We start from the raw sequence: 27,626 nt of genomic DNA, 5'->3' as shown, positions 1-27,626 counted from the left end.
GTTACTTTCAATAACAACTTTCACTCGAGGAAAATCATAAATATACCTTAGTCTTTTCATAACTGAATGTTAGCTTTCCAGATGTGATTTCTCTTCTGTCTTAGTCTGGTGTAGCATATATCAATGTAGTCATACTTTATGTTAAAGCTAAAGCTGAAATAAATTATTTGTAATTTGTTAAATTAGCAGCTTAAATGAAAACCATGTGAGAAAACATCCGACTTGATTCTGTGACATTTTATTCATCTTGTTCATATTCTTTTTTTTCATTCTCTTTGTTTTGTCCGATCTTCAAAGCAAAGTGGTACATGACATATTGCATCGGCAAAGTTTGTAACTTTTCTGAGGTGTTGTTCTGTTTTACTCTGGTACCAAAGTACAGTTGGAATTATCCTCTATTAAATAAATAAATAAATTACATTTTGCATCTTTCTGAAATCAATACAATTTTTTTTTTTTTTTACATGCGAATGATAACTAATACAATAAAACACAATTGATTTCTGTATCCATACAAGTATGCAGAACGTTATGAATCTTGACAAATGACTAAAGGAAAAACAGATAGTGACTGTGCTGTAACCCTCTCTACATCACGCAGATCAATGCTTTTCAATTAGCTGCACTAACAATTTAAAGATTCATAAACACTATTCATTTAAAATTTCCAAAACAATACAATTTCCAGAAACTAGTGAGAGAAAGAAAGTCAAGTTCGTTTAGGATGTTACATTCACAGATGTGCCAATCACACCAATCAAGTTGGTACAGGTGATGGCACTATTGCTGATAGATACTTGCCTTCTCTGATGACATCACTAAGATGCTGGCTTGATGGCATCCAATCACATGCATCTAGTCACTCTCGCTGGCCAACTGGAATGCTTGTTGGAGAGCCTGTGCCCTCCCCCTCCTCTCCAAGTTGGTCCCGAAGGTCTGAGGGTAATTGGTTGTTTGTTGTCGCTCCTATCGCATTTTATAGTCGTGGGAGATTGCGGCCTCACATAGTTGTCCTTTAAAGTCTAGCTCCAGAGTGAACTCCAGGTCACGCTATAAGAGATCAAACCATAACGGAATAAGAGTTTGTATAAAATTAGCTAAACAAAAGCTTCACACAGAAATAAGCTATTTAAAGCGGCTACAGGAACTTCTAAATATCTTTAAAACAGCCTAATTTTTCCTCTGATAATCATAAATTACCTTTAACAGCTAACGAGACCATCAGTGCAAAGAAAGCAGTTTTTATATTGTTTTTATTAATGCCTTTGGTCTGGTCGCACACCTAGTCCGATTGTCGGCTTGCGCATGCAGGCTCTATGGTCACATATTCGTATTGGTCGCAGATTTCAGTGTAGCGCAGCAACGCGATTTGAGTAGCCTATCCCTCCAGGTAAGGGAAGGGAAGCCCTGTTTGAGACAGTTATTTGTCGTCATAATGGCTGATAACGGAGCAGAACCATCAAAGAAAAAAAGAAAATTCAATGAAGAACAATAAAAAGCTAAAAGGGAGAGTGACAGATGGGCAGGAGGAGGGCGTTGCCAAGCAACGTGTAAACAACTTAATGGGAGTGAACTATTCCTGCAGTGTTTAATCCTAAATGATTGAATGGTACTAAAACAAAGTTTACTTTGCTTCATCATCATCAGATAAACATCATTCATCTGAAATAGTCATTTTTAATTTATTCATTAACAACATAAACACATTACCTCATCGTGATCCATACTGCCGTCTCTCATTCATTCGCTTTCTGTGAGGGCACGGAATCTTTCAGCTCTGTGTGAGTAGTTAGGTGAAACGGCATCAACTCATTGCAATCCGGTGTGTGTGGCACTGACTGGCATTAGTTGATGCAGTGTCACTAACCACTCTCACGGAGCCGAAAATAATCCGTGCCCTCACACTTTCAACACACGGACATGCACTATACTGCAACCTAATCATTTGACACTCGCACGGCCCGCACGTGCTAGAAAACAGCTTTACGACAGCTGGCGTCGTAAAAATACTACCGCTTTTGTACAAAGGGGCCGCCAAAGTTTCTCGTAGCCACTTTAAATGCAGTGGTGAAACTTAATTTACTACATACTGTGCTTTAGTACATAGTTGAGAAACTTAAATTTGAGTATTTCCATTTCATACCATCATAGTCCATTTATTTTCAGTGGCAAATATAGAGTTTTTAACTCCACTTCATTCATTTGACAGCTGTATGTACAAGTTACTTGAAAAAAGTAGAGATTTTGTTTATAAAATGTATGATCAACTTTTAAAACGTAATGCATTGTTGTAAACAAAACTTGTGTTGTAAATTCAACAGTACTACAGATGTAATATATAATATTTACAGATGAATGCATCAGTCATAATAATGTGATTTAACAAATAGGCCTATCTTTTTTGCCTGGTCTTAAAAAAATATTGTTAAGTTATTGTACATACTGTTCTGGAATTGCTATATTTAATGGACACATGTAAAAGTAGAGTAGAGTCTTCTCATCTAACTCCAAAAAAATTTCAAACTTTTCCACCACTTTTGACACTGCTGTTCTTACCACATTCTTCTCATTGGGCCTGACAGCAATACTGCCAAAGATCTCCTCTCCCTTCTTGACAGTTAAGTAGTCCTCTAAGTAAAACACTGTCTGTTTCCAGTGTGTGCTGGCAGCATCTGGAGCTGAGGTAGAGGAGAGGAGGAATATATGGATGTTAGCAAAGACAGAAACAGGAAAGACATGAAAAAGAACATGATGTAGAAAAGATGAGGTGTAAGGAGGATTACAAAAGCTATTGGTGCAATGGGCACTCGACTCTGTTTGGCATGGTAACATGGAGATGTAACATAGAATATATTTCACTGCAAATCAACTGGAACTTACTTGCCTATAGTGGGAGAAATACAGAGGCTGAGGATGCTCGGCCTCATGCCCAACAGACTGGGCCAAACATAGCACCTCCTCTACACAGCATTATGTAAGCACTGTATGCATAAATGTATTAACATAAGCTTACATAACTGCTTGGCTACTCTCACTATAATAGGCATCATCACCGCCAGGTAACAAGAAGTTCTCGGTGATTCCGTTGCAACAAACAGCGGACGATCACAAAGGTAGGCCAGAGTGCGGAATATACTTGTATGTCTGTGATGTGTTGCGTGGACATCATAACTTAAAGTGGTGATTCTTAAAATAATAGAGATAGAGAATTATTTTCCAATTCACCTCTAAAGGTATCAAGCCATTCCGATATTTTGGTTAATTTTAATACACTTTTTTGTTTGCTATTGGTTTTACTGACATAGAAAGCTAGTCTCAGTTACTTTATGACATTTTTATAATCGATTTTCCGATTAATCGCGATTCTCTCTCAAACGATTCCGAATCGATTCATAAAAGTTAATAATCGATTTATAAAGTAGTATTTAATATTAGTATTTCCTGCGCCACTGCGCATGCACGCCACACAAGTGCGAGTTGTTAAAAGTGGCGACAAAAGGGCAGAGAGCAGCAAACCCATATGACCTGCACTGGCTTTCTGTCTGTTTACGTTTTTGTATGAGAGCTGAATTCCAAGCTATACTTTTTGCACAATGTGTTGAAATGACATAGAAAATAATAGAATAGAAATCCTAGAAACATGATTTACAAGAGTAGAAAGAAAATTAAAGTGAATCGGTTTAGTTTTTACATTGTTGTAAAGGGCCGTTGGTTAGTTGCTACAGCTGTTCACGCGAGCGGCCAGTGTTAACGTATTGTCATGCTTTCGGTGCATGCACACCTGAAGTCTCCCCTCGTGCATCTAATTAGAGAGCGAGCGGGTGATGTAGTTGCCGAGGGGACAGTGTGACAGCGGACTTCTGCGAGGACGACCTGAGAGAGTTGGCCGTGTGTTTGAACTGTTGATTATTCCGGTATTGTGTGCGTTCATATACCTGTAAGTATTTTTCCCCTTTATGCTTATGTAAGGGCGTTTCATGTTGATTGTTAGATCGCCATTACTAGCGTCTTTGTACTGTATAATATGTGAATGGAACGCCAGCGTCGGAACGCCATTATGTAACATATGAACGTGAACGCATATTATTTAAGAGATAGCTGTTATGTTTTATATTACTGTTTGTTTGACTGTAATAGTGTTATTAGCCTGGTGTTTATAAGCAGCATTGTATTATGTATGGCTAAGTATACTTTCTGTATTTGTTTATTTACAGAACCACACTCATTCCAACAGTTGTGAACCACCGATGTTTATTCTGCATTCTTTCATTAAACCCCATTTGGACTATACATCCTCTGCGCATTTTTACCAGATGCACCACAGCGGCTTCTAAGCTATTTCTTACCAGAATATAATCTCTCTCCACAACATACATACTTCCATATTGTGTTGAAATGCAAGCTGCATTGATTATTGCACTAGTCATAGAAAGTCATATTTGTGACAAGAAAAGCTTTTTCTCTAATACAATATCAGAGAAGGTAATTCATCTGTTGATTGTATTGATCATCACAAAAGTAAGAAGTGATTAGCAAACTCTGAGTAGCAAACTCAGATGTGTATAAATATATTTTTGAAAATCACACATAGGTATTTACGTAAAAAAAAATTGAGAATCGATTTTGAATCGAATCGTTGACCTCGGAATCGAATCGTGAGGTGCCAAGAGATTCCCACCCCTAGTGGATAGTATACAGAAATCTCAGACAGGTATCTCAACATGTGTGCCAATGACAACTGTGCAGCTAGATACTACCACCACGGGTGACAATACAATCTCTTGTAATAAATGGGTGAGCAGTGTTTAAGTAAGGTAGGCACAGTAAAAGTATTTAAAGTATATGAATGAATAACTAACCAGTGGAGAAGCCAGTCTTCTTGTGACACTTGGTGAATTCGATGTTGAAATATGTGACCAGGCCGTGGACGTAATCGTTGCGCTGGATCTGCAGACAGAAGGCTGAGGTGAAAGACAGGTCCTCTGGCTTCACAGTGTAGATGTCCACTTCCTGGGGGGGAATGGCAAAATATATTTTATTTAGGTTTAATTATTTTAAGATATCTCTGTGCTTTTCAATCATAAAATCTACTTGTTGACAGCACAGTGAAACAGCACACCACATGTACAAGCACAGACACACACAGACACACACACACACACACACACACACACACACACACACACACACACACACACACACACACACACACACACACACACACACACACACACACAGGTGGTCACTCCCACTTGCCATCCCTCACATGATTATTGTGCATGTGTGAGTGCATGTGTGTGAAAGCCCACAGGTTGAATCACGGCTGGCAAACACAGCCTGCTCACAGTACACATGCTGTGTGGGTGTCCTCCCTCCAGTCTACAAGGGAAGGAGGCTTAGTGTGTGTGCGATCACAGTGTCTCTGTGTTTGCTCGTGTCTATATCAAGCACTGCCTTTTTAAATAGGACCACACATTTTTAAGTATTGTCTGTTCACGATGATGCTAGGCCTGTTGGGCTATGGATCATTTTATGCCAGAATGACAGATTGCGATTTAACACTTCTGTCCTTTCCAATGAAACAAAGCCAGTATTTCATACACAACAAATTGTAGGAGGAGAGAAAAAGAGTCCCCGGGAGCAACTTTGTACTTTTAGTGTGTGAAGAGAATGAGTGGCAGTTTGAATTGAGACGGGGTGTAGTGACTGGAATAAGCCCTGAACATGTGAAAGAGATACAGACAGCGAGAATTCATTTTCTGACCGGCAAAGTCACTAGCACACTAGATAGGTAACTAACTGACTCAATGATTGCTTTTGCCTGACATTCCTCCATCGCACATGAGGTAGAGATGGAGTGAGACCTCCCTATTCGCTCAAACCAGTGAGGCCTGACATTGTTTAAATCAGACAATGTGACAGAAGATGAAGGGTAAGAAGAAGTGATTGACGAGGGAAAAGTAGGAAATGAGCCTGCAAAATAACCTCATACAAAAATGAAGAAAGACACATTTAAGATATAGTATACTCAAAATAGAAGAAAAACCTATGATGTGAAGCTTTACTGTGGAGGGAACGAACAAAAGAATCTATCTCCTCCCTGCTTGCTCTTATCCGCTGTTCATTTGTGAGATGAAAGACAAGCCACTGTTGTGTCCTCAAGCATGACAACTACTATATCTGTCGGAACCTCTATAATGTACCAGGAAATAGTCTCCGCAGCACACTGTATGTTCCCGGGGCTCAGGGATGGATAGCGGATTTCACATAGCTGGCAGTAGAACACAATATATGAAAAACTTTTCTTACCAGGAGGCATGCCTCAAACAAGCAGGATTTTCAAGGTGTGAAACTATGGTATGTCATGAGAGACACATTCTTAAAGGGATGTTCCCGTACCTACCTCATGCATGCATATGTCACAAGGACAAAGACTAACCTTTAAGAGGCAGGCATTAGTCACCAGCTGCTTGGGATCCACCACATCCACCAGAGGCTCTTTGATGGCAACATTGCGAATGCAGCTCATGTCGAAGCCGTACACGTTTTCCCACCCTGTGCATACACAAATGGAAACCTCTAAAGTATGGCAGCCATGTAAATGCACGTGCACACAGTGTGTGTTATTTACTTGCTGAATGTTCAAACACTTGCAAACCTCTGTTCTCTCTGTTCACGCCAAGCAGCCAGCACAAAGGTAGCAGAGAAAAGAAAAGAAAGGGCTTAACCCTGCCAGGAAAAACAGTCCCGCGCTTGTACACGCTGTCTTTCTGTCTATACAGACCCTGCGTGGAGATAGACAAGCCTTCCTGAAAATAGACTCCAGCCTCCTACACTATGTCTGGAAGGCTTCTTTTTTTAAAGTCGGGCTAAAACACACCAACCAGGCTTTGCCTCCCCCATTCCCTCTGTTCCTCCAATCCAGAAGGTGGAACTAAAAATACGAGCTTGAGTGTGTTGTAGACTTTATTCTTTTGGGATTTATGTGAGAGTATAGCCCACCTCTGCGGCACAAATGAACTTAGTAGGAGTTATTAACAGCACCGTTAATATTGGTCTTTCGATCACAATGTTATATTCAGCTCTCCTTCTGTGATTATTTCAACACATCCGTGAGTAGAGCAGAGAATGTACTGCAGGATAAAGGGCACTGCACCGGCTAAACAACTTTGAGTGAATCCTTCTATAAGAAGTATTTTCACAAGGTTTATATGTTGGAACTTGCTTTAATAATAGTTATTAAATACTTTTTACATGTGTATTTATTAGGAAGAAGTACATTGGTTAATAATTTGAATTTTGCAAAGTTCCAAAAATGCTTTGGATGTGTATACCCTAGAATAGCTAGTTTAGTCTTTCTTTAGCTAACATTAACTCTAGCTAGACATTTCAACCACGTCTACAAAGGGGCTGCTGACCACAATCCATCTATCAATGTTATTAACACTGGTGGCTCATTAAATTTGTGTCAAACCCATGACCTTTTATAGAGACTTACTCATTCTTCACAGTCGGCAGTAATACATCAGCCAAACAGATTTTTCACATCCTAGCAACCCAAATTTCCCTTTCTCTTTATTAACGGCTTATTGCTAAAGCCTTAAAGCTGCTAAAATTAAGAAATGTTATTAACAATGGATCAAAGGACTTTGTAATGCAAAATGGTCACTCATAGTGATGAACCCAACATTGAGTCTTTTAGCGTATTTCAGATCACAGTTTTGGTTTTACGGCCCACAACTTGAATGTTTTAGATCACTCTCACTTTTCATATCAGACGCAAACCGCTGATTTCAGCAACATTTTCTAATACACCCACAGTGAGCTGTCGTCCCAGCACCTAACGGCAGACCAACTAATTTAGCGACTAGCTAGTGATCATAGCATAGCATCTAGCAACTAAAGAGCCAGTTATTTCCTTCTGGTGTTTTTGGAGAGAGAAACATAGCTAAAACGAGAGTAGGCATAAGCATAAATGCATTGCATCAATAGGACAGCCAAACAACTTCAAATAAATGCTAATATTTCCCCATGTCTGCTTAATGTGTAAATGGGGTAATTGTTTTGCAAAAATACTCACCAAAATATAAGTTAATGCACGTTTAATGAAATATTTGTGTTGACAAATGTTTTAGCTAAAAAAAGCCTCTCTAGAAAGTGGAATAATGTTATATCTATCTTGAGTTTGATTTGACTTTTTCTGCTCATTGAAGTCCACAAAGCTGAACTGAGAGGTAGACAGAGAGACAGCCATGAGGAAACATAGCCAGCAAATTTGCCATAATTACTCACAATGAATCTTGAAGTCCTTGTACTGCCTGTCTTCAATGGCTACCACGTAGAGAGCTGCTCTGTCAGGGAACATCAGGCCTCCCGGTTTCTGAATACAACAAAAGGCTTCAGAAATCATTGAGCAGAGCACACACACACACACGCACACACACACACACACACACACACACGCACACACACACACACACACACACACACACACACACACACACACACACACACAAACACACACACACACACACACACAAAGGCCATTCATCACCTTTATTGTTCTCACACCTGGCATGTAATAGAATATCACGTGTGCCGAGTTTTAAAGCCTGCAGGCAGCTAGTGCGCTCACGAAAACCAAATAACTCACGTGTGACCTCAGTATCTCTGCAGCAGACCCATGCACTCAAAAGTGTACAGTAAAGCCTGCACTTCATCACTGTCTCCTGTGTTTATGTGTCAAAAGCCTTATTTGTCGAGCCAGCGACAGACACTCTTAGCCAAAGCAGTCCTCCCCAAGCCTTCCGGCAGCACCATCGTACCAGCCACTTGTCCCTGGCGAAGATGACAGTGTTGAGCATGGACTCGTAGAAGAGGCAGTAGCCCATCCACTCCGAGATGATAATGTCCACCTTCTCCACGGGCAGCTCCACCTCCTCCACCTTGCCCTTAAAGATGGTAATGACTGAAAGTGTGGAGAGCCACAGAATAGCAGGCAATAAATTACTTCACGGCATCTCGATCACAGAAATGCAAATCGGACACCGACATCGATTCTCAGATGACATATTTTTTCGAGCCTTTGGATTGCAGTTATATTAATACAGCTTAGTTACTGTGCTAATCGCATGCCTTAGTGTTTTAAGGCATGAATTTAGTTTGTCTTATTTTCCATTTTGACATATTTTAACCTGGAGAGTCCTGCTATCTTTGATCACTTATCAAGAAAGTCCTATTTAGAGCAACTTGGTGTGACCGATTCTTTTACTGTATGTTATTTGTGAGCAAAACGGGTATATACTGTATGTATACTGCAGAATTATTCATCCTGATAATACGCTAATAAAAACATCTCTACAGAGGTGTTGGTACATTAAGCACAGTCACTTCTCAGTCATAGTTCTCAGATCATTTTGATTGTTCACGCTACTACTAATCCAGATGTCATGGCACTGCTCTGCAATCAGACTGATGGCTATAAGATATAGAAGAAGCAATGGAAAATTCCTTCAACTTACCATTGTGTAGGTGATTTGACTTGATGATCTTCTCTGAATATTCCGATATACTTGAACATTCAATCTGTGGGTACAAGGACAAAAGCACTGGACTGTTGAATGTTTTGTACAACATCTACATTGTTTATAGGTTTATCTTTTTATACCAGACTTTTCAGTCGGATAAAAAATATTTTATATTTCTTAGCTAGGAAATAAATCATTAGGAAGTGAATAGTAATGGTGATAGCTGCCATTTTCCCTCCCCGTATACAGGAGGTTATCCTTTGGGGTAATATAGGTAGGGCAAATTTAAACAAGCCTTCTTATCCATCATAACTGGAATGTCCCTTATCCGTGGTCTCACACCCTTTGTAGCATGAGCTTTAATATATCATGTTGCTCTCCCATCCATAAAGTGTAATACAGTATATGAATCACACATAACTGTGGGAGACACAGCTGGTAATGTATAACCTGTGACTTACAGCCCTGCTGAGGGGAACCCAGTGTCTCTTATTGGATCTATGTGTGAGGTTTTCTGAGAGAGATTATCCATTAATGGATAGCACACAAGATGCTAGGCCTTTAAGAGGAATTTTTAAAAAGGTCTGTGCATAATAATTTTGGGGATCAAGAGGCCACTGATGAGATATAGCCTAATGTGACAGCAGAGACAGACATGATAGTGATTTGGACACTTTAAGGGTGTGCGGCGTTTCTCTCTCATAAAAATTGAAACAAAAGCAGAGGCTTCTGGCTGATTTAAATGAAGCATATACACTGCAGAGATTTTGTTTGTGGTCAAATAGCATATCTCTCCGTCTCACCCCATACACGTGTTTGGCGCCAGCATTGGCAGCAAACATGGAGAGGATCCCTGTGCCACTGCCAACATCCAGGACGATTTTGTCTTTGAACACGTGCTTGTTGTGGTACATGGCGTTCCGGTAGGTCAGCGTCCGCACCTCGTCTTTCAGCATCTCCTGTTTGAATTGTAAAAACAGAAAAGGTCACAGCTGCAAAACATATTCATTTCTTTACCTGAAGAATACTGTCATTCATAGAAAATTACACATAATTCTACACTAAGAACTAACAAATGTGCATATGCTGTGCTAAGAGCAGGTAGTTGCATATTTTCCCCAGTATATGTGAATACATCATATTTCCATGTATAATGAGGTAGATAAGGCAGTATTTAGGCCAAAAGTCTTTGTGACAGTGACAGAGCTTCTAGAAATAGACAGGAGTACAACACAAAGCCTCTGGGGACCGCCTGCTATCCATCTCCCTGAGCCCATTCACACACACCCCACTTTCCATCTTTCCTTCTCTGCACTCCTCTAATCAGGACACTCTCTTTGTCTGCAAGCAGACGGAAAACCTGACCCACATGATAATTATGGATGTAAAAAGCTCTATACGTCCCCAAACTTTTCCACCGCATGTCCTTTATAGATCAAGGTCATTGGATAGCTAGGTTATAGCTCTACAATTTTTTTTGTTGCAGTTTGCTGTGTGGACAAATGTAAAAGACAGACAATTGTTTTCATTTATAAAGTACTGCACATGGACCATTACTATGCATCTGGTGTGTTCGGTTGCTTCCTATTGTATCAGCTAGGAGACACTCTGTACCAATGAAGATAACTCAGCAACTCTCTATTTCATTATACATAACACAGGTCAGTCTAAAAATGTAAGGTTTTTAAATGTAGATGAGCAGTTGCTTCTAAGGTTTATGTTTGGAACTGATTTAAATGTGGGGTTATAATCAGGTTACATTTTGATGTATGAAGAAAGTGTTTTAGAGCTATACGATGCTTTACATTTCCAGCTACTGAGGTATGTTTGTGTTTAAATACTTTGTTACCACAAGTGTCTAAGGGCACTGGTGTATCTGTATGCCATACATTCTTAGTTATGGATTAAATGTGTACGCCAGAAGGAAGATTTGGATCAATACCAAAATAAAAGCATATCTGTCGATGGAAAACAGTTGGTGTTAAATCAGCTCCAGGTTTTTTACTTATTTTCTGCTGACAGAAAACCAAGGTAAAACGGTTGAAACTCCTTGGCAAGTAGGAGCCTCAGCTACGACAGAACAGTACGCATCTGTCATTTTTATTTTATTTATTTATTTTTACGCTGGCCCTACCAAGCTGCCTGGACTGCCTACCTCGTGGATGCCAAAGTGGGCATAGGAGTCAAAGTAGTAGTCCCGTGATGTCATTTCCTCGGGGCTGAGGAACTTGGCAATCTTGCCTTGACCAGGACAGCTGGCCAGGGTCGCTACATGAGGCGTATGGGGGATGCAGGGCACATGGTTCGTAGTAGTAGGCACAGGTTTGGGCAGTGGAGAGGGCTGGGCTGACTGAGAGAGGGCGGACGTGACAGGCTGTTGCCGCTGTTAACAAGGAAGAGGAAAGAAAATGGGAGACTTAGTATAAGGATTAATAAATAACAGGCAAGAATGAGTGTAAAAGCTAAGGTTTTGAGGAGCGGACCTGCCTATTGGTTAATAATAGTGCTGATATGACAGTGTAAAAGATATGTAAGCCAACATCATATATTAAGCAGTCAGACATTGATGAAATCGTTTAGTCTTTGTGATTACACATACAGGAGACTCGGGGAAGAGCCGGCAAGAGATGCAGGTTCCGTTTCAGCACCAAGGACAGCGGACATAGCCACGTTAAATAGGTCCGTGCATCCAAAACAGATAATTTAATCTCGCAAACATTCTGCATGCATTATCACTGAATTAGCCTATTGCAATGACTGAGATCCCCGTAACATCTGCAGGACGCCGGGGAATGCTTTTTCATTTGCTCACATGCTGTCATAGTGCAACATTGATTAAACTGTTCGTGCGACGATAAGAAAGACAAAGATGCACACATAATAAATCAAGTCAAAAGTGTTGTCATCGTATAAATTTAGCATACTGAAAGAGTCCCGGTTCCGCTGTTACCGGGCTCAGGACATATCACAAGGTCCCTACCTCCGAGTTGTCCGCCTCCGCCATCTTCCGCCGTAGCAGCAAACAACGCGACGAATGTCTCAGTCCCATGTGAGCCGGCGAGATTTAGGCTACAACTCTTTCAAGTGTGGTGAAAATATAAATTTTTAACAGAGACGTAGTCAAAAATAGTAGCCTACTATGTCACCGAATGTATAGCCGGAGTAAAGCCTATGTGAAGGTGAAAGTCATAATAAGTGTCACAGTTTCGACCCAATTAAATCCATTTCCCAGAGAAAAGTTATTCAATTGATACGCGCGAAGTGATAGGCTGCATTAATCCATTGTGGGGATGTGATACAGGTTGATTAGAGGAAGGGTCGGCAGAGCTGTCTATTGGCTGGAGAGACGGTGTTAAGACTAAAAGGTTGCAGGTTTGATCCCAGTAGGAGCCAGAGTGTCCATCGATACCCGGGTGCCCCGTTTGGGTGTCCTCGCGCAAGTCATTGAAGTCATCTCTAGGCTACCTCTTCGCCCGTTATAACCTCCGGAAAATGTAAAAAGTGTTACCCAGCCACGCGACCATTAGAAAAGGGCACCCAGGCAACAAAAGCCCACAGCAGGAAACGCTCCTTCTCTCCTTCAGTAGGCCTACTTGAAAACAACTAGAGCACACCAGCGGACAGTAAAGTCCTATCTTCGTGTGCGTCGTGGAAAGTCCTTTGCGTAGCCTAATCCCGAGGGGTTTCCCGGAGAGAAAGTTGAAGAGGGGTTCAAACTGTGCGCGTGCACTGCCGTTACACGACACGAGCCACTCGGCGGACATCAAACGAGTTGCAACTTAAGTAGTGTAGTAGCCGCCTAACAGTCACACACATAAAGGAATAAATCTCTTTGATAAATCAGTTCCAAAAGACAGGTGCCTGCCTCCTCACACCAGACTTTACACAAAGAAGCAGACACACAGCTCAACCATGAGCTCCTCCTCCCCTCGCGTGGGTGTTTTACGTGTTGGAAGAATATATGTTCATATTATCCACCTGGCAATTTTGCTTTCTTGAACTAAGGTTGTATAGACTATGCCCACTATTAGCCCATTGCTGGCCATGAAGTTGATACTATGAAAACTAGCATAGCCTACACCTGACCTGACTGCATTACACGTAATGCAGTCAGGTCAGGTGTAGGCTATGCTAGTTTTCATAGTAATGGTTTGTAGTTCAAATCAGAATTCAGGACCAGTGTTAATTCGTAGGCTATAACCATATGCATAATAAAGGCACGTATTTGGTTTGTTATAGCCTATAATAAGAATCCGCGTATGTTGACTCAAACATTGCTATTTTTAAAGGATATGCTTCAAAAACAAGATTGGATTTTCACACCAATGACAGGAAATGTATAATTGGAGTCATAAGAATTTGTTGAAAATGGACACTCTTTATAGGTTGAAACATTGAAGAATGTTGCATTATATCTTCATCACCATCAGCAGGTGCTTTTAAAAAAAACGCACACTGTGTCGCCACTGGTTGTGGCTTGTACCTTTAATCCAGAGAGCCATTTTCCTTTCTTTCTTTTTTTTCCTTTTTTTTTTACAAAATTCACTGCCTTCTCCTGGTCTTCTTCGTTTCAAATTCACAAATTTCCATTCTAAAGCACATTCACTCATTTAATATACGCCTCTTAGGGTTAGCCCTTACATTCAATCTATTTCCATTTCCCACATTATTACCCATGGCTTGTTCTCATCTGTCTAGTTGGCAGAGATATCATTAATGAAAAAAATGACATGATGGAGGATTTCCTCATTTAAGTCAGTGTAAAAAATAATAGCCTATACTTACAAGATTGTCCATGTAATATTAAATTCACACAATAAAATATTAATGTATTCACACTACATGCTGCCTCCCCCTGGAAAAAAAATGGGGCGGTTGATTGCCGATTGTAAATGTCTGCACCTGTCGCTCCTTTCATAGCCCAAAGCACAGATGTAACCTTCATATGGAAAAAAAACAGGATACTTGTCACTAAAGAGAAAATGGCTTCATGTCCCATTCATGAAATCTTAATACAATGAAACAAACCATGTTTGAGTCATGGTTATGGAGGAACTCTAAACGGTGGAGCTTATGATCAGCCCACGCATCACACTCGAGGATAATGTGTGCATCCACTAACGCACACACACAGTGAGTGTGGGGGCAGGAGCACGTAAGCAGGAGTCAGGAGTGAAAGCAGATCACTTTTGATACACTTACAATCCTCGCACAGCAGGTTAAGTGACAAAAATCATACAAAGGTATTCTGTTAAGATCAATGGTGGATTTGAAACCCTGGCTCCAAATTGCTGGGAGTAAGGGCTCACTAAGACTGGCTTATATAGTGGTGGCCTCGTAAGATGTAGTTTTGATGACCTTAATGTCCGTTTGACATCCATCTGTCTTTGTGCAAAACACTGAACTTGCGAGATGCTCTAAGAGTGGTGTTCATTGCTGCTCGTGTGCTGCAGTACTGACATTTAGTCTTAAAATGTAATCAAGACTGGTAAATCTTGTGAAAAAGTTATGCAATGTATTTTTTGAAAACTTTAAATACAAGAAAGCACAAGGAGGGGGCCGTGGTTACGCTCATGTTTTGTTCAATTGTTTATGAGTTACACCCACATTACACACTCGAGAGCTGTTCAGATGCTTTACAGCAATGAGTCAAAAACTGTGACAGCGCTTTTAGGCAGGAATGACACCTTGTTGTTTATTTAGAAACACATGACAAATGCACAACACTTTTCGTTTCAAGCCACGGTGAATTACAAGAAACCAGCAAGAAGGCAGTATGCAAATGCACTTGCCTTTTCTTCACTGTGCACACAGTGTGTATACACAGTGTGACATGATTCGAAAAGGCAACAATATATTCGACTGGTGATTTTGCAGGAATTTTACAATATTACTGCAGAACTATTTGAACAATCTTAATGTGCATGACAGAGCAACTGAATATCTACAAATATTTACATTATATCATGGTAAATGACAGTGATAACCTCATGTATTGTAATAAGACAGTATCCAAGAATATTTTTGCAGGACATGAGTATTATGAATCCTTATCTGCACATATAAAGTAAAGTACACACTAGAGAAAGGGACAGAATGCTGGTGATGCAGTACATTTGAATATTGAAGAGGCTAGTTTAGTCACCAATACAATAATAAAGAGTGGCTGTTTATACTCTACGCAGATTTATGAAGTGTATCAATAGAGACCAATGACCAATTTTTTAGTCGTCAGTGTGTCCTGACTGAGATACAGGGGTTATGATGAGAGGGGCCAAGTTTTTTCCATTTTCAGTGCCTTGAAGGCCAAAGTATGGATAAAGTCTTTCTGTAAATTGGCAGGAAGTGAAAGAATAGATATGCGATTTAGAATCGACATTGTAGAAAGAAACCACTCCCTTATTATAGTCCACAAAGATGCCCACCTTCTTGAGCTCTTCTTTCAGTGTGATTGTACCTGTTTTACCTGCATATGCTTTATATGTACCATCAACAAGCCCAATGTTCCATGCACCACTTATAACTGATAGATGTGTGTCCTTTTTTCTCTCAACAGACTCTCTGACCACTCCAACTATCCAGTCGGTCTTCCCTTTCACTTGCACCTCATAGTAAAACTTCCCTGTTGTGAACCCCTCCTTTGCCAAAACGTCCGGATACCTTTCAAATCTCTTTGGATTTGAAGGAAGTTCTTGTTTTGTGTCTGTGCATATCACGTGTTTTCCCTCCTGGCTTATTATCAGTGTGCCAAACGCTGTGTCAGGGTCAAGAGCCAAGTCCACCGCATGTTCTCTCATTCTTTTCATTTTGATCTCAGGAAGCTCTTCCATTATTTCCTTGACTCTCTGTTTCAGCTGAGTCAAATCATCTCTCACAGCCTCCAAAGACAGATCACTTTGAACACCAATGTGTGCCCAGTCCATGTTTGAAGGAGAGCACAGGGTTGGGAAGCTCTGGACAAACTGGTGGTGATCCGCAGACTGTGACAGCTGCTCCAGCTGGTTGCTCCTGCTTTCAAGCTCAGCAATTTCCACCTTCAATTCTGCGAGAAAACCTTCGGTCTTTTGCCTTGTCGCTGTGTGCCTCTCCTCAATGGCTTCAAAAAGCTCAACCTGGCTTCTCTGGATGGACTGGATCAAGTCCGTGAAGACCAGCACACTGGCTTCTTTCTCTTTCTCAGCATCTCTCCGGCAGCCTTCCAGGGAGCTTTCAAATTCAGCAATCTTCTCGGACCGTGACTGGATCATCTTTTGGATATTTGCCATTGTCTCGTCCTTTTTAGCCATCACTGCTTCGTATTCCTCTTCAAGCGGGACAACATTGTGGCTCTTGTGACTGGTTTTGAAACACAAGACACAAACACAGGCGCTGTCAGTCCTACAGTACAGTTCCTCTACCTTGCTGTGCGTCTTGCACATTCTGTCCTCAAGGTTCTTCACGGGTTCCAATAACGTGTGGCTCTTGAGACCGGCGACTCTCTGATGGGGCTCAAGGTGCGCTTCACAGAAAGACACCAGACACATCAGGCAAGATTTAACAGCCCTTTCCTTCACCTCAGAGCAGATATCACAGAGAACGTCTACCGTTTCAGGAAGTTGCAGGTCTGGAGCTGAGGCTTTGAGCTGAGACAACTTCTGAAACTCAGCAGCCAACCCGGACACGACAGTGTTGACTTGGAGTTCAGGTCTTGGAGAAAATATCCTTTGACATAATGGACACTGGCATATGTCACTGCCATCCCAGTATTTATTGATACATGTGCTGCAGAAGTTGTGCCCACATGGCGTTGAGACTGGCTGAGTGAACACATCCAGACACACAGAGCACAGGAACTTCTCCTCTGACAGCAGACTGCTGGCAGTCGCCATATCTGGACAAGAAATAATGCAAGTTAAAAAAGGGCAGTTACAACAGCTCATACAATTTAACTCAAACAGCTGCCTGGATAATCGGGGGATAGTCTATATGTTGCCTCAAAAAATATGAAAAAGATTTCCCTCTAATATAGGTCATAATAACAGTTCAGGGGGTCAAATCATTTATAAAACCCTACCTGTAAATATATATTTCCCAATGATTTCAGCCAGCCCTAAAGTGGACAATACCCTCTTAACCAAGCCAAGAGTTGTTGCTGTGGCTTCTGAATAAATACAGACAGTATAGTAATGAATTTAAGTAGCTAGCTTGTTGCCCATACACTTAACTTTATTACCTTCATGGATTCTGAATTAGATTGTGTCAAAAGTCTTTGCTAGCTACAGTCAAGCCCGAAATTATTCACACCCCTGGCAAAGTTTGACTTAAAGTTACTTGTATTCAACCAGCAAGCTTTTTCTTGATTGGAAATGACACAGGCTTCTCCCAGAAGATAATAAGACGATGTACAAGAGGTATCATTGTGGAAAAAAAAGCTTTCATTTGAAAAAAGTTTCAGCTTTTATTTAAATTTTTTATTTTTTTTAAGATATTTTTTTTTGCATTTTTATGCTTTATTGATAGTGTAGAGACAGAGTTGAAATGGGGCAGAGAGGGGAGTGACAGGCAGAGAACGACCGCGGGCTGGAATCGAACCCGGGTCCGCTGCTGGCCGAGGCCCATGGGGGGGACGCCCTACCAACTGAGCTAAGGGCGCCCCCAGCTTTTATTTACATTTGAACAAAACGTTGCATGTCCAAATTATTCATACCCTTCTCAATAATCAATAGAAAAGCCCTTATTGGCTATTACAGCAATCAAACGCTTCCTATAATTGCTGGCCAGCTTTTTGCATGTTTTGCATGTCTCCACTGGTATTTTTTCGGGCATGACTGTATATAGTCCTCAGGCCATACCAAATATCGGTACCATTGGCGTGGGCAAATTCTAGTTGATACATTTTCTTCTTAAAAACATGCCAAAAAGGCAACACTATTTTATTATTTATAAAATGAAAAAAGGCAGTATCCAAATTCTGTTTTGTTAAACCTTTGGACAAATATAAGTTGTAAAAATTAAATATTGCCAAATTTGCATATTTATTCAGACATTTTGAAAACATTTTATTATAAAAAAGCATCGTTTGTATGTAAGTTTATGATGATATCTATAAGTTAAAATTGTTAACCTATTCATCTGCAGTGTCTTGCCTCCATTAGAGTAGCCTATACTTTAAGAGGGGATAACCAATAAAAAGCTACCAATATAAAAGGTCTATCACATCAAAACCTCTTCTAGGAATGAATAGGATATAAAAAAAAAGCACAACTAGAATATACCCAACCAGATGGTAGCCCACCGATAAGTGACATTTTGGGACTTGGCCCATGGACTAAAAGGCCTGTAGCTAATGTTTGCCTCACCTAGGCCTACTGTAAGCTAAAAGCTAGAGGGCCTTTGATTTCCAATGTTTGCTTGGCATTTCATAATGTAAAACGTCATATAAGTTTACACTGGTGCAATCATGAGCAGTGAGACATGATTCCTAAAAAAAAATGTGAAAACAACCAAAACAGATGACCTATGTTTTGATAGAAAGTTTTGAACAATTCAGGAGAATATATATTTGAAAGCAATAGCCTACCTGCGATCCTTATTTGCCTACTGCATTACATTAAATTGTATTTGTGTCACTGCAGGCCTACCTGAATGTTGTCTTTCCTTTACATAAAGACATTTCGACCGTAAATGAATGCAGAAAGGGCACAAATTGGGACGTACAAATTCACCAGGTAGCAGGAAATGAAGTAGCCTAACCTATTTGACGCACAAAATTGACTTTCCCCAAAACTAACATAACCTACGCCAATGGTAGGCATACATTTTATAAAATGTGTGACGGGATAGGCCTACAGGGAATTTAACTACAATAGGCTATATTTCTTACCTGTTAAGGAGGACGTTTTAAAATCGACTGAAAACTTTTTCTGTCCTCTAACTTTCGTTTCAGCATATTGACGGGGAGGTTCCATGGTCCAACTCCTCCCCTGCTCCGACTTCCTGATAAAATTTAACACTTTCCACTCCATGAACATCTTCTCTTGTGCGCCACAACCACAAGTTGTGCTGTATTGAAATGTGTTCAGGTGCTATTTTAGTCTGAAAAGACAATCAAGGCGGGCAAATGGATTAAAGGTGGAGTCAGCGATTCTGGAAAAGCTTGTTGTCAAAATCACTTTGTCAAAATCAGTGAATATTGTGTCACTCGATAGTACTGTGTGTGCGCTGAAAAAACAGCTGTAAGCTGGTATGTAAAAAAAAGGGTAGGCCTATGTAAACCAAGGGGGCCCACTGTAGTTTGCTACATGCCAGTTTACAGAACCTAGGCTGCCAGGGTGTAACAAATAACAGTCACACAATACAGGCACTTACGGGTTGTCCCAGAGGTGAACCACAATACGTAGCCTAATAATGGCGTAACTAGTGTAAAGTATTTATTTATTGTAGAATTTGCAGCAATAGGGGAGAACGGGGGAATGTGAGACATCGGGTAATGTGAGACACCCCCTGTATCTAGGCAATGGAACACATTTTTGGTCATGTGAGATATATTTTTTCAAGCCTCTCTCATTTCCCCTTGGCCATGAAAGAGAGGACCTCATGTTGATGTTGTAAGCATGTTTTTTTCACAAAAATTTCTTTTTTGCATGTAAAAGTAAATTTTCTTGCTGTCAACTTAATCGATTGTTGTGCCAAATCAAATTGATTCAGGTAGAAAAACTTATATCATACATGTTGATGAACTACCAACATATGAAACCATGTGATGATGATAACTGAAGATTAGCCTGAATTGCTGAGAGAGGTAGTTTTTTCTGAAATTGTGGCAGTGGGGTAAAGTGAGACAAATGCTGTGGGGTAAAATGAGACAGTGTCTGTGCCCTCTTTTAATGAATCCATTATATTTAAGGTAGCAAGGACTAGTTTGAATAAGACAAAAGACAATGTGGGCTGGAGGTGGGGGTTGATGGTTGAAGGGGTATCAGCAAGGGCATGGTTTGGCACGTATGTATGTGGGGGACAGGAGAGTGACCTTTAACATCAATAGACTCTAAGCAATATGTCTTTATTCAATGAATGATCCCAATAAAACAAATGCAGAAAAATATTAATCAAAGACTCAAAAGATGAAAAATGACAGCTGGGTCTAGTCCTGTGTTCTGAGTCCCAGGCTGTTCTAGCTGGTTCTGATTGTCCTTTGCTCTGACCCCCAGACACTAGCTGGCTCTAAGGGTCCTGTGTTCTGACCCCCAGACTGTGTTTTAATCTAACTGGTTCTATCTATCAGAATGTTAATTATTGAATATGAATTATATGTTGTATTTGATCAGTTACTTTTAAGTGTTTAGAAAATGTTTTGCTTAATTGACCAAACCCCATGATTCTGTTAATAGTCCGACATTAGTTTTGGAATATTTGGTTTTCAAGCTAGCTGTCAGGATTCTAACTGTTACAATTTGTGTTGTTATGGTAGTTTCAGAGTGGAAAAAGTAAGTGGATCAGTTTACCCCCTTGATTTCTCTGGTCTGTCTCAGTTTACCCCACAGTTGGGGTAAAGTGAGACACGAGACAACTTTTTTTTAAACAATCATATTTTCACTGCCCTTCGTCCTGAATAAATTCTGCCAATGCACATTTCTAGGAAACATCCTGAATTATTGGGAAATGTGTAAATGTGAGTGATAAATCATTTTAGCTCGCTTAGAGGGGACCTTATGTAAAAAGTGTCTCATATTACCCCGTTCTATATATTTAAATACATTTTATTTGTATGTTTTCATTCATTTAAAACACTTGCTAAGTAGCTTACAGCTAACAAATGTTTAACTGTTATTGTTTAACTAATTAAACTAATGTTCCTTATTACAAACAAGCAGTTTTTTTGCATTTCGCCTCTTAACTGAGAACTGAACAGTGACTTCGAAACCGAGGTACGTACCACAAACCATGCTTTTGTGTACCGTTACAACCCTACTAGGCTGTGTATCAACACTGGATTTTTTTTTAGCGCACACAGTATACCGACATTGTGAGGAGATATTCACTGATTTTGACAACACGCATACTCCAGAATCTATGACTCCACCTGTAAGTGTTTTGAAAAAGTTCCCAATGCATCTTTCAAACTTAACTTCAAATCCAAAATTGCATAACGGGAGCCACAGTTCTATTCACTTGAAAGCCATTACGTGCATGTTTTGTTAAAAAAAATTTACGAGTTACACCCACATTACATACTCAAGAGTGGTTCAGATGCTTTCCAGCTATGAGTCAAAAATTGTGACAGCGATACCAGGCAGGAATGACAATGTCGAAAGGCATAGAAAAGGAGTGCTTCGTTTTGGGTGTGGGTGGAAAAATATGTACTTAAACAATGTGCTCTTTTGTGCAGGGGTGATCCAATAGCAACAAAACATTGAAAACATACAGGAGCTGTTCTTGTTAAAAAGCTTTTATTGATGAAAAGTATAAAATACGCACCAACACGTTGAGTCACACATGCATTCTTCAGGGTGACTCAGGAATGACACTGTCGCTTATTTAGAAACACTTGTCAAATGCACAAAACTTTTTGTTTCAATCAACAGTGAATAACAAGAGACCAGCAAAAGGCAGTCTGCAAATGGCAAAATACTATATCTGACGTGTGATTTGACAGGAATGTTACAAGAATTGTACTGCAAACTATTTCAGCAATCAAAATATGCACGACAAAGCAACTGAATATCTACAAATATTTACATTATATCATGGTAAATGACAGTGTTATCATGTATTGTAATAAGACAGCATCCAAGAATATTTTTGCGGGACATGAGTATTATGAATTCTCATCTGCACATATAAAGTAAAGTACACACTAGAGAAAGGGACAGAATGCTGGTGATGCAGTACATTTGAATATTGAAGAGGCTAGTTTAGTCACCAATATAATAATCAAGAGTGGCTGTTTATACTCTACGCAGATTTATAAAGTGTATCAATAGATAACAATGGCCAATTTTTCAGTTGTCAGTGTGTCCTGACTGAGATACAGGGGTTATGATGACAGGGGCCGAGTTTTTTCCATTTGCAGTGCCTTGAAGGCCAAAGTATGGATAAAGTCTTTCTGTAAATTGGCAGGAAGTGAAAGAATAGATATGTGATTTAGAATTGACATCGTAGAAAGAAACCACTCTCTTATTATAGTCCACAAAGATGCCCACCTTCTTGAGCTCTTCTTTCAGTGTGATTGTACCTGTTTTACCTGAATATGCTTGATATGTACCATCATCAAGCCCAATGATCCAGGCCCCCTTTTTATCTGAGAGAGATATTTCCTTTTTTCTCTGAACAGACTCTGTGACCACTCCCACCATCCAGTCGGTCTTCCCTTTCACTTGCACCTCATAGTAAAACTTCCCTGTTGTGAACCCCTCCTTTGCCAAAACGTCCGGATAACTTTCAAATCTCTTTGGATTTGAAGGAAGTTCTTGTTTTGTGTCTGTGCATATCACGTGTTTTCCCTCCTGGCTTATTATCAGTGTGCAATACGCTGTGTCAGGGTCAAGAGTCAAGTCCACCGCATGTTCTCTCATTCTTTTCATTTTGATCTCAGGAAGCTTTTCCATTATTTCCTTGACTCTCTGTTTCAGCTGAGTCAAATCATCTCTCACAGCCTCCAAAGACAGATCACTTTGAACACCAATGTGTGCCCAGTCCATGTTTGAAGGAAAGCACAGGGTTGGGAAGCTCTGGACAAACTGGTGGTGATCCGCAGACTGTGACAGCTGCTCCAGCTGGTTGCTCCTGCTTTCAAGCTCAGCAATTTCCACCTTCAATTCTGTGAGAAAACCTTTGGTCTTTTGCCTTGTCGCTGTGTGCCTCTCCTCAATGGCTTCAAAAAGCTCGACCTGGCTTCTCTGGATGGACTGGATCAAGTCCGTGAAGACTAGCACACTGGCTTCTTTCTCTTTCTCAGCATCTCTCCGGCAGCCTTCCAGGGAGCTTTCAAATTCAGCAATCTTCTCGGACCGTGACTGGATCATCTTTTGGATATTTGCCATCGTCTTGTCCTTTTTGGCCATCACTGCTTCGTATTCCTCTTCAAGCGGGACAACATTGTGGCTCTTGTGACTGGTTTTGAAACACAAGACACAAACACAGGCGCTGTCAGTCCTACAGTACAGTTCCTCTACCTTGCTGTGCGTCTTGCACATTCTGTCCTCAAGGTTCTTCACGGGTTCCAATAACGTGTGGCTCTTGAGACCGGCGACTCTCTGATGGGGCTCAAGGTGCGCTTCACAGAAAGACACCAGACACATCAGGCAAGATTTAACAGCCCTTTCCTTCACCTCAGAGCAGATATCACAGAGAACGTCTACCGTTTCAGGAAGTTGCAGGTCTGGAGCTGAGGCTTTGAGCTGAGACAACTTCTGAAACTCAGCAGCCAACCCGGACACGACAGTGTTGACTTGGAGTTCAGGTCTTGGAGAAAATATCCTTTGACATAATGGACACTGACATATGTCACTGCCATCCCAGTATTTATTGATACATGTGCTGCAGAAGTTGTGCCCACATGGCGTTGAGACTGGCTGAGTGAACACGTCCAGACACACAGAGCACAGGAACTTCTCCTCTGACAGCAGACTGCTGGCAGTCGCCATATCTGAACAAGAAATAACATAAGTTAAAAAAGGGCAGCAGCTCATACAATTCATCTCAATGGGCTGCATAATCTTGGGATAGAAGTCCCCCCTAAAAATTATAAAAGACAATCTCCCTCCCCAAAAAGGGTCAAAATAACAGTTCAGGGGGTCATTACAATCATTTAAATATTACCTTCCTTAAATATATATTACCAATTATTTCAGTCACCCCTAAAGTGGACCATACCCTCTTAACCAAGCCAAGCCTTGTTGTAGTGTATTCTGAATAAATGCAGACAGTGTAGTAATGAATGTAAGTAGCTAGAGCTAGATTGTTTAGCCCAATACACTTCACTTTCTTACCTTGGTTTCTGAATTAGTTTGTCAAGTGTCTAAACTAAAATATTTGCCTTACCTAATATTATAAGCTAACAGCTAGCTAGCCCTTTCATTCCCAATGTTGGCATGGCATTTTATTACCAATGTAAAATGCCATTTGTTGAAACTGGTGCACAGCCATTAACAGTGAGATGATTCCTTAAAAGAATAAACATTTAAAAAAAAACACACCATTACATAGGCCTAACACAAATATTTGAAAGCACCTTCGAGCCTAGGCCTACTGCATAATATGTGTCACTGGATGGATACCAGAATGATGTCTTTCCTTAACACAAATACAGACATTCCCATCATAAATGAATGCAGAAAAGGCACACATTGGAGCTTAAAATTTCACAGGAATGCATGGAATTAATTAGCCTATTTGACGCAAAAAAGTTTCTGGAGGATAACCCCACAGTCCCCGCTTAATTGTGTCCACCTATCTGAAACGAAACCTATGCACATGGTAGGCTACATTTTAAATGTGCGACATGAAACAAGGGAAATGGAAACTACAGTTGGCTATATTTCTTACCTGTAAAGTTAAGTAGAAAGTTTTAAAAGCGACTGTGAAAACTTTTTCTTTCCACTGAGATCCGTTTCATCGTGGTGACGGTAAAGGGTTCCCCCACTGCTCCGACTTCCTATTTAACTCTTTCCGCTCCATTAACAAGATAATTGGTAGGCCTCATGGACCTATTAGGGTTGGCCTACGCTCGCCACTTTAATTATTGCCAAATATCATCGTTACGGCTCATTTGTAGGCTCCAAGTTATAGCCATATGGAATTTTTTAATGATATGTAAAGATGTGTCGGCTACTTTATCCACAGATAACTATTTCATTTAAACTATCTTCTTATTTTATATTAAGAAAGGAAGAATTTTATCACAACAAGACCTTAATTATTATGCTAGCTAGCAGCTTTGTGAGGCTATTTGGGCACAATAATATCATCATGCTTACAGATGTGCAATAGGCTACTCAGATAGGCTGCTTAAAATAAGCAATACTTTTAAATGAAATAATTAGCTACTTTATTGCAATTAATAGTGTTTCTTATTAATAAGATCTCCTGAGATTTTGCTATCACTGCTAGTCACCCCTTTGCAGCTGAAACGGAAAAAAATTGTGGTCTCTTTGAAGAATCCAGTCTTTTATGTGGCATCCAGGTGAGTCTGACCACAAGAGGTCATAAGCGACAAGCAGGAGTTGAGTGGCTCAAACGTTGCACTTTTACAGAGCACTCTGATGCAAATATACGAAACATATTAATGCTTAAAATAATCTAATTCATCGTCTCAAATTACCCATTACTTTCACACAGTCTAACCAACTACTCTCATCTTTTCTGTGCACAATTTCCCCATGGGAGTCGCGACAAACACGTGCAGGCAGGCAAACAGGCAAACAGATGAAAAAACTTGGGGGATAGACTTGGTTAAATGTAAGCGAATGCATAACACGGCAGTGGCTAATATGCCATTCTGAAAGCCTTTCTGTTCTTGATTCTGCCTTTGTTTTAATTTCCCCACAAGCTCAAAGTTCTTGCACACAGAATGACGATATCCTCATTCATTCTTTAAAAACGTTCTGGTTGGATGATGTTTACTAGGTAAAACTTGACCTGATGGATGATACACTGCTTAATAATGTTGTTTTGGTAGCCTGATGGTCGCCAGTCAAGGTGACCAAGGCACAGTTCCTCCCCCTGCAGCCATCAGAGACTCATATTAGCCTGCAAGCTGATTGAATTACTGAGGTGGAAAAGGACGCAAATACATAGTGAAGATTCTATTTTGGATCAGAGAGCAGGCCTTGCTGTGATTAAGAATCATGATATCATAGAAAGTCCCATTCGCACATTGGTTGAGCAGTGTTATGAAGTAACAGAGATATGGACTATGTCTTTCGATAATTTACAAGATATTGGCTTTTATGTCATAAAAATAAATATGGTTATAGACAGGTACCACAAGACAGACTTTCAGTTATATTTTATTCTTTCTGAAAGTTTGTTGTCCTTTTTTCTCCTTTCCTTCGTTTTCTTTCACATAACTTTATCTCATGCAAATTTAAGTACTTCGGCTATTGTGAATTTCTTTGCTTAATAAATGATCCCTGAATAATAATAATAATAATAATAATAATAATAATAATAATAATAATAATAATAATAATAATAAAAGTCAAGCAAATCTAGACAATCAAATCAATGTCTATCTGATCGCTGCTTAAAAATACCATCTCTACCTTTGAGGTCTTGTTTGAAAAATGTAATGTGATTTCAAAATTAGCAGTCTAACTGGAGTTCATGATGAGATGTATCCAAGTGCACCTGCTATGGCTTCTGCTGTAAATGTATAAATATACAATAATTTGTGTACAAATTGGCCTTGCAAATAAGCCTACACTCTTAAGTTTGAGTTTGTTAGTTTTTTTTTTCTCGCTCTCTTTATCTTTGTTCATTCATGTACACCTCATTGTGAAATTCTCCAGTGGGGTATGTGGTTACATTGTAACCAAGGTTATGCCCTGAACAGCACGGTGGTATTCAACCTATCCTGTGCGTATAGCAGCTTCATTTCCTTCTCTGCTACTCCACATTGTGACCCTTTTCACAAGTTTGCACTGCGGTGCCTTCAGGGACGGTCAAAAATATGACAAGATGGTTACACATAGTGAATACACTATTCTATATTAACCTAATAAGCACATATCTTACATATTGAGGTTGACTATATTGCAAATAAGGTTCTAAATGTGTGGTTGAAATAAAACTCATTATGCATTTCAGTTAATATTTATTGCATTTTGCATTGTATTTGTATCATTGTAATTTGTGGTGCTTTTGTCTACATGGGTAGGGACTGGACAGATGTAGGCCTATAGTAATTAATGGTCCCTTACAAATTCAGGAAAGGAGGCTATGCTATGAAAGAAAAGAAGATGTACTCATTGCCGAATTGAAAGCAAAAATTGACCTCTTTGACTGGATTCCTCTATGTAAGGCAATTGTTTTCTGTGCGTTAATAAAGTCGTCTAATGCTCATCAACTTGGAAAAAACGAGCTGCACCCGAAGGCAGCATCCACCCAGACCTGCTGTCG

The 27,626-nt window shown here is 40.1% G+C and overlaps 3 protein-coding genes across 4 annotated transcripts; all 3 read right to left on the bottom strand.

The window, feature by feature from the left end:
* Positions 1–966: 966 nt before the first annotated feature.
* prmt8b (protein arginine methyltransferase 8b) lies at positions 967–12,576 on the bottom strand (the record flags this gene model as incomplete). 2 transcript variants are annotated; one of them, XM_080050817.1, is made up of 10 exons in its annotated part: positions 967–1,050; positions 2,557–2,678; positions 4,860–5,010; positions 6,440–6,555; positions 8,293–8,380; positions 8,826–8,968; positions 9,522–9,585; positions 10,331–10,486; positions 11,683–11,910; positions 12,508–12,576. In XM_080050817.1, 10 exons carry the CDS (start codon positions 12,574–12,576, stop codon positions 967–969), a joined length of 1,221 nt encoding a protein of 406 aa, XP_079906943.1. The 2 variants fall into 2 exon arrangements, with proteins under 2 accessions (XP_079906943.1, XP_079906944.1); XM_080050818.1 differs by having other exon boundaries at positions 11,683–11,907.
* A 2,644-nt stretch (positions 12,577–15,220) lies between these two features.
* Positions 15,221–19,458, bottom strand: LOC307268666 (zinc finger protein RFP-like). The gene is made up of 2 exons (XM_080051397.1): positions 19,390–19,458; positions 15,221–17,397 (listed from the first exon to the last, which is right to left on the bottom strand). The coding sequence occupies exon 2, from the start codon at positions 17,393–17,395 to the stop codon at positions 15,752–15,754; it is 1,644 nt and encodes a 547-aa protein (XP_079907523.1). The 5' UTR covers positions 17,396–17,397; positions 19,390–19,458; the 3' UTR covers positions 15,221–15,751.
* Positions 19,459–22,507: 3,049 nt separating this feature from the next.
* On the bottom strand, positions 22,508–24,151 carry LOC307268761 (zinc finger protein RFP-like; the record flags this gene model as incomplete). Its single annotated transcript, XM_080051507.1, has 1 exon — positions 22,508–24,151. The coding sequence occupies one exon, from the start codon at positions 24,149–24,151 to the stop codon at positions 22,508–22,510; it is 1,644 nt and encodes a 547-aa protein (XP_079907633.1).
* Positions 24,152–27,626: the final 3,475 nt, after the last annotated feature.

Source organism: Ammodytes marinus (genome assembly GCF_949987685.1).
Source record: "Ammodytes marinus genome assembly, chromosome: 22".
In the NCBI taxonomy this organism is placed as follows: domain Eukaryota; kingdom Metazoa; phylum Chordata; class Actinopteri; order Uranoscopiformes; family Ammodytidae; genus Ammodytes; species Ammodytes marinus.
The sequence above is the reverse complement of the archived record's forward strand: the minus strand, read 5'-3'. Positions and strand labels throughout refer to the sequence as shown.